This window comes from Delphinapterus leucas, chromosome 8 (assembly GCF_059928025.1).
Source record: "Delphinapterus leucas isolate spDelLeu-1000000601 "Yukka" chromosome 8, BTC_Dleu_Yukka2, whole genome shotgun sequence".
NCBI classification, from domain to species: domain Eukaryota; kingdom Metazoa; phylum Chordata; class Mammalia; order Artiodactyla; family Monodontidae; genus Delphinapterus; species Delphinapterus leucas.
Window position 1 is genome coordinate 58,311,299 of NC_143136.1, and position 7,641 is coordinate 58,318,939.

The following is a 7,641-nucleotide window of genomic DNA, read 5'->3' on the forward strand; positions in this document are numbered from 1 at the left end:
ACCATCCCATGTAATACTGCACCCTCACAGCCCTCCCAGTGTTTCTTACCCTGCTGTTTTCTGCGTAGCGCTCATTCTAATCTAGTATAAACTGTAAGATAGAATATTTATTGTCTGTTGCCTCCAGTAGAAAGCTCTCTGTGAACAGGGAATTTTGTTTCTTTGCTAGGCCACGTGCACTGTCCTTAATTTCACACTATCTCAAGAGTCTCCTTATAAAGATTAACTATAGAAGTGAAAAGGAGACTAAGTTACTCTTTTTTTCAATTTCCAGAATACTGTAGTTTCAAATTAATTAGTCCAATCATAAAAACTATAGCTAAGTAAAAAATAAATAGTAGTTTTCTATAGTAAATGGAATTTTCTTCTGTTCATTCTAGAAAGTAAATGATTGGATTTCAGTATCTGAGACGTTACTGCTGTGATGAATTGGCACTTTGAACCTTAATGCCCCATGGTTCAAAGACTATGCATTATTTATCATAGCAGAAGGCAAACAATACATTCTTTATTGCTAAGAAATGAACCAAGAACTCTGGGGAAGCTTTGGGCAGAAACTGTAAAATGGCCAAAGTTTCTTTGAATTAAAAAGCTTCAGTCACTGTTCACATTCTGAAATTTATCACATCTGCTCTGCCAATGCTAGGAACTTTTCACTTTCATCTTATATCGGTTTTTACCTGACTCCAATACATTGCCGTTGAGTTGGTTTGTTTTATAAATTAGAAAGAGTAGGATTCTTGGTCTTGTGTCTAAAATGTTGTATTCTGGTCAGATATGGCCTTCCAGCATCTCAAGGCTGCTAACCAACACTTAAAGGCAATTGCCCTGAAGCCCAGAGTTTAAAGGCACCCCATCTTCTTGACGTTTGGGTAGAAGCAGGAATGTGCTATGGTCCTCTTTTTGAGAGCATGAAATTCTGAAGATGTCTATTGTTTCTGAATATGTAAGTGATTGATGAATTAAACGCAGTCTGTGACCTCAAAGGAATGTGGTTTTTTGGCCAAAACAGAACTAAAATATCCAAATGAAGATTGTCCCCCTCAAAGTTACACCTTTGTAAGAGTCACATTTATTTCAGGGGTCCTGTTGTCACTCAGAACGTTTGGAATTGCCTTCAAATTCTGTACTGCATTCTTCTGAATATCTTAAGTAGAAGAATTGTGCTTTGAGCGTAGAATTGACTTTTTTGTATAACAAAATAATTTAAAACAGTCTAATGAATAAAGGAAGTAAATATTTGATGATACATTTCTTGGTCTACAAAGAAAAAAGCATGAATATCAATTAATAAAACTTTGGCAGGGGTTGCAGTGGGCACTGGGCTAGCATCGCTTGTATACCATTGCTGAAAGGAGATTTTCAAAATATTTTGAACAGAGCAACATTGTTTCAGTATGTCTGTAATGTTCTAAGATGACCTTATTTGAATATATGTTTTTATCCTTGCATACGTTATTATGTGTCTGAATTTTTTATAGTTACATCCTATACATCCAATATCCAATTTTCATATTTATCAGACTTTAGGACCCTCAAGTGAAAACACTAGGTGCTCCCCCCAAAAGTCCAAGTAAATGATATTGCCACATTGACACTAAACTTTTGGAAATCTGAGACTTGAACCTTAAAAATACTTTCCAAGGCTGTGGGCAAGGACCTGTGAGAAAGCACTTCTTGTCAGTTTTAGAAGATCACCACAAGAATAGAATTAAATGGGCCATTTATACCAGTTGTCTATTAAAATTTCTCTCCTTGGTATTCATCTTGCTACCATAGAAATTATGGATCCTGATGAGCAATTAGAAACCCTTCATGAAGCACTGAAACTGCTGCCGCCCGCTCACTGCGAAACCCTCCGGTATCTCATGGCGCATCTAAAGAGGCAAGTTCCCAACTCGGACGCTTATACTTGTACCACATCCAAATGTTAAGAATCAAATGAAAGCAAAGGTGAAAGAAAGGACAAATGATCTATTGAATGAATGAGTAAATACATAGGTATCTTGTCTTCTTGTGTAAAATCGCACACATTGAGAAGGAATGCTAAAAAAATGCACTACAATACTGAATGCAGACTTGATTCCAACATAAATGTATTCGCAGTTCAAATATATGTTCCAAATATGTTAGAAATACCAATATTCTGCCAAGGACATGCATTAATTTTTGTGGAAAGGGAAAAGGTTGCAGCTGTAAAGACACTAGCGTTAGTATAATAAAGCAACTTGCAAGGAAGCTCACTTATGTCTTGCTCCAAAATAGGCACTTCAGACTTGGCATTTTAGAATATTGAATTAATGTTGCCAATATTGAAACCTGCTGTAAAAAGTGATGGAGTAAAATAAGGAGTAAAGAGAAGAATGGAAAATAAAATACTTCAGTTACTTCCGGTTGAATGTTTTAAAGTGATTGACGGTGATACAGCTTTATTTCCCCGCTTGGTCACCCTCCATCTCTCCCAGTTGAAGCAAGGTTTTTAAAATTATATGACCAAGTTTTAGTGGCTTTAGGATTTCCAACTATAGTACCAATCAGAAACCAAAAAGCCCAGCAGAACTTGACATCTATTTTGTATGCCTTTAGGTGCGAGTTACCCAGAAGTGAATATTTAACTCACGGTGCTTTTAAGGATTTACATGGTTTCCCTCCTTAAAAGCACCATGAGTTAAAACTTTTTTTCACATGCTTCACTTGTAAATTCAAGTTTGCTGTGTATGTGGATGCAGTTAAGAACTCCACACTAAAACAAAGGAATAACTCTCAAATTATAGTCTCTGTGCCTTTTCTGTAGCAGTAAAAAGAATATAAATACACTCCCTGACGAGGTTGCTTAGCTTGAGCCATTTCCTATTAATATGGCTACCACTCTGTCCCTAACTACTCAATAAACCATTCAACTTGGCAAAAATGCTCTATAGGAAACAAGCTCTCGCCAAAGTGGAGGGAGAGCTGATGGAATTATCAAGATGACCCTGTCCCTTCTCTGTTTACAAACACACCCCTGCAGCTCTAGGCTGTGGCAGGCGAATCCAGAAATAGAACTGACTCCACACAGGCCAGCACATCAACTCAGGCTTCAGCTCCAGTGATCACCAGACGTTTAAATTATTTACTAACATCATTTACGTTAAGGAAAGTCAGTACTTTGAAGTTAAGGAGAAGTGCAGAGAAATAACCTCGCGAAAGAGCTGATCGGTGGGCACAAACCTTTACTGTGAATCTTTTGTTTTAGTGCTTAGCACGCCAAAGACCCCCGTAGCCTACGTGAAGTCACCCTCCCTTCCTTGTATTTTTCAGAGTGACCCTTCACGAAAAGGAGAATCTGATGAATGCAGAGAACCTTGGGATTGTTTTCGGCCCAACCCTCATGAGATCTCCCGAACTAGACGCCATGGCTGCCCTGAATGATATACGATATCAGAGACTGGTGGTGGAGCTGCTTATCAAAAATGAAGACATTTTATTTTAAATTTTTAGTTTGAAGGAAAAAAGAAATGTTTTACTGATGAAGGAATGTTTTATAGTAATTTAATTGGCTCTTATAGCTGAATTATTTCTTGGTTAGAAGTTTGGGCATATAACCAGATTAAAATGAAGGAACTTCCCATTGTTTTCATAGCACTGCTCCACTGTCCTTGTAAAACAGTGAACACATGCTTTCCAGTTCTAGTAGTCCTGGGTGTTTATCACGTTAAGAGAAACTCAAGCTAGTGCATGATTAGCCCCCTGTTTGGCAAGGGAACCCCACACAAAGGAGACACCAAGCCTGCGCCACCCCTTCGTCCTGGGTCGCCTGTGGTTGTAGTCCAGCATGTTTCACAGGGTAACTCTGTCGTGACTTTGCTTTTGGGTCCTGCGTCACTGGTTTCTGATGCTTCCATAAACATGCACACAAATGGAGAAACCAGCACCTCTGGCTGCCGCATCGCCATAGACTATAACATATGCCTGCTTTTCTCAAATGCTTTATTTCTGGTTTCTCTTAGTTCTTCTCTAGCATAGTACTTTCTTTCCAGCAAAAGCAAAATGTGTTTTCAGATTTGTTACTTTAGTAAATTACCTCTACCAATAAAAAAGTACAACGCAGAGCATTTTCTGTTAAATTATTATTGGTTTTCAGTTGTAATTTTGTGTTTTTATCTGGCATGCAATTATTAATTTATTAAATTTGGCTTTTAGAAATCAAAAATATTGATAGCTCACTTTTTTCTCATGACTGAGAGTATTTGGAAAAATGTGTTTGGCCATTTATTTAATACTGAGTACACCCGCTCACCTCTTTTGTTTACTGTTGAAAGTTTTGCGTTGAGCTCCTAAAAAAATAATTTAAAACTGCTTAGAAATAGAATACCCGTTCATTGAATTTATTTTTCTTCTTGCATACTCTGGCAAAAATCTAGAATATTTTCTCAACTTTTTGGGGCAGTGGGGAGCACAGGCAGGAGTTCCTTCTAGAGCCATCAGAAAAAGAAAAAGGGTTAACTAAAAAGAATGACTTTTAACGCTCATGTGAAACTAAGCAACTAAGCCCGTGTGCCACAACTATCGAGCCTGCACTCTAGAGCCCGCAGGCTACAACTACTGAGCCCACATGCCACAACTACTGAAGCCTGCACGCCTAGAGCCCGTGCTCTGCAACAAGAGAAGCCGCTGCAGTGAGAAGCCTGTGCACCACAACAAAGAATAGCCCTGGCTCGAAGCAACTAAAGAAAGCCCGCATGCAGCAACGAAGACCCAACACAGCCAAAAATAAATAAATAGGTAAATTTATTTGGGAAAAAAAACTGCAAAAGTAATACAAGACACATTTCCATGTTTGCCATTTCGATCCTTAGTGCTTTCAAGACTGTCTCAAAGGGCTTCCCTGGTGGCACAGTAGTTGACAGTCCAGCTGCCGATGCAGGGGACGCGAGTTCGTGCCCCGGTCTGGGAAGATCCCACATGCCGCGGAGCAGCTGGGCCCATGAGCCATGGCCGCTGAGCCTGTGCGTCTGGAGCCTGTGCTCCGCAACGGGAGAGGCCACAGCAGTGAAAGGCCTGCGTGCCGCAGAAAAAAAAAAAAAAAAAGACTGTCACAAAGATAACAGAAACTGGGCTTCCCTGGTGGCGCAGTGGTTGAGAGTCCGCCTGCGGATGCAGCGGACGCGGGTTCGTGTCCCGGTCCGGGAAGATCCCACATGCCGCGGAGCGGCTGAGCTTGCGCGTCCGGAGCCTATGCTCCGCAGCGGGAGAGGCCGCAACAGTGAGAGGCCTGCGTACCGCAAAAAAAAAAAAAAAAAAAAAAGATAACGGAAACTGACAGAAATATGGAGTTTTTCCATATTTTTACCCTTAGGCTATAGTAGGAAGTTGATTGTATGTTTTATTAATGTCTATATTCAGAAAACTGTGGTGGTGCAGTTCATTACAGCTATCTCCTCAACCACAGCCGCCTATATGAAAAATGTCACAGCACTAAGCAGCATGGGATGTATAGATTAATAAAGTACAGAGATTTGTTTTATATAATATAGACATTTTCTTTAAAATGGAGGTCACTGAAAAGCACTAAACACTAAGGGGATGCTTTTGACTCATGAAACACATTTGTCAGGGAAATCTGATCACATGGGTCTGTCCCTGGGTTAGGTACATCTGTTGAACTACTGCTACGTGCTCAGGACTGAAGTTCATTTTGTACAAAGTCCTTCTGAAGGAGAATTCAGTTGCCTTATTAGAATATAATCACCCTAATTTTTTCCTGAAACTAACAGATATGGTTGACTTTAGAGCAGCTACTTACTGGAATTACAGGTGTATCTGTATTACAGGAGCAGTGCCTGGTCATAGTACATAAGAAGCAGATGTTCAGATAAAGTTCTGAGTAAGTCTTCAGACAAGGTTACTATTTACCAGGTTTGTGAACAAGTGCACTGGGCATGTTTTTAAACAGATGGCTGTGTAGTTCATTCCCCCAGGACGTGTGGATACAAATCACAGCTACGTCATCTGTGAGCACCTTTGGATTGTCGGGTGACACTTCTTGAAATGAAGGAACATTTTTCAGTCACTTAGGGAGGCTCTTAATAATTTACCAGAGTCTTTTATACATGTCTTTCTAAGACTACTTGGAGATTTCTCAAATCGTGACCTTTTATAAAATGAGGCAGAGGCTTCAACTTCCATCCCATCAGGAGTGGGAGAAGGGACCAGTGAGCCACTCCACCATCACCCACAGATTTGGCAGCACTGCCGATCCTCTGCCCTGAACATAAAGTCCATTTCTTCTCAACTCTCTGTATATAGTTTTAAGGAAATTATTGAGAAACAGAAGATTTTCCCTTCTCTACATTCTTTGCTAGTTTTTAATGCCAGTTATACCAGCTGGCCAGAGGAAGTAGTTCTTCACTGAATTGAGATGAAAAACGTGTCCCTAAGTGGAAGAATGGATATTTATCAAAATGTTTCTGGTTACTTAATGAGCTCAAATAGAAGGCCTCTGAATAAATTAGGTTCGGGGCTCCAACACTATTCATTTTTAACAAAATATTTTAGAGTTTATAGTCCCAAACCTGATTATGTATTATTGGTGAGTCCACCTAAAAAGCCAAAAGTGTTTTTGTTTTTAATGCACATTGGAAAAGCAGAATACTCCAAACTCTTCTCCCAACTATATATTTTTGTCATTGGGAGGATAACTTCTTATGGAACTCTTTAAAGCGTCTTAACTTCATGTGCCTGTAGCAACTGTACAGCATTCATTTGTCTCCTAGTGTTAAGTGAGAGGCATTACTCTTATGAGCGGAAGTAGCCATGCTCTTTACACACATCATTACCGCACATCACACCTCCACTGGACACTGGGCGGCTCTGACCCTTGACTGGCACGCGTTGTGTGAGGATATAGAAGGCTGAGAGTAGTATAGCGTTGTCAGGGATCGGCCAGCGTCTCCAATTTTTAGCAATCTAGTTCTCACTTGCATTCTCTCAACAAGTGAAGCCCAGACATGCATCCCGATATATCCGCACGCCTCATTCCACACCCATTTCCTGCCTGCTCCCTCCCCACAGGCCAGGCACTGTGCTAGCCTGGGAACAAGGTCAGCTCCAGTTCTCAAGGAACTTACCAGATCATTTTGGCCTAGGGAAACTTGAATCCTGTCCTTTTCCTCACTGTCTTATCTCCTATGGGCCTCGGCACTAGCTGCCTATCCCTGTGAAGAGGGTGTGCAGTCTGGAATGGGACAACAGAGCGTGAAAGGGCCCCGTCATGCCATCCTCCGCTGTGGCTTCACTAGCCTCTAATTCCGCCGCATCACACCGAGCTCGGCAGTGATGGCATCGGTCCACTGCAGCTGAGTGCACTTAGCTCATTTTGGCCAATTCCACGCACAGCTGGCAGCCTTTCAGGAAAAAGCTGTCTCAACCTGACAGCTCAGAGTCACCATTTATCTAAAACAGACTGTGACGGCCCTAGCATTTCCCAAATAGCAATGAAGGGAAAAAACTGAAGTTTTCTCTAGATTTTGTATAGTCAAGGACTTAGGTTATAACTAGTATACCAAATCCTATTTAAGACCAATTAGCAATTTTACTAGAAAAGGTTGTATTAATAATGTTATTATAGATTCAAATATTTGTTGATTTCAACACATTCTT

The 7,641-nt window shown here is 40.5% G+C and overlaps 1 protein-coding gene across 6 annotated transcripts in view; it reads left to right on the plus strand.

The window, feature by feature from the left end:
* CHN1 (chimerin 1) overlaps nt 1–5,790 on the plus strand; it is a 178,027-nt gene extending 172,237 nt beyond the window's left edge. For 4 of the 6 annotated variants that reach the window (XM_022570076.3, XM_089916645.1, XM_089916648.1 and 1 more), the window contains 2 exons: nt 1,780–1,885; nt 3,301–5,790. In XM_022570076.3, the coding sequence (XP_022425784.1) occupies nt 1,780–1,885; nt 3,301–3,472 (278 nt within the window). In that variant the 3' untranslated portion in view covers nt 3,473–5,790. The remainder of the gene's footprint in view (nt 1–1,779; nt 1,886–3,300) is intronic. The other 2 variants (XM_089916647.1, XM_089916646.1) reach the window with 1 other exon arrangement.
* The last annotated feature ends 1,851 nt before the right edge of the window (nt 5,791–7,641 follow it).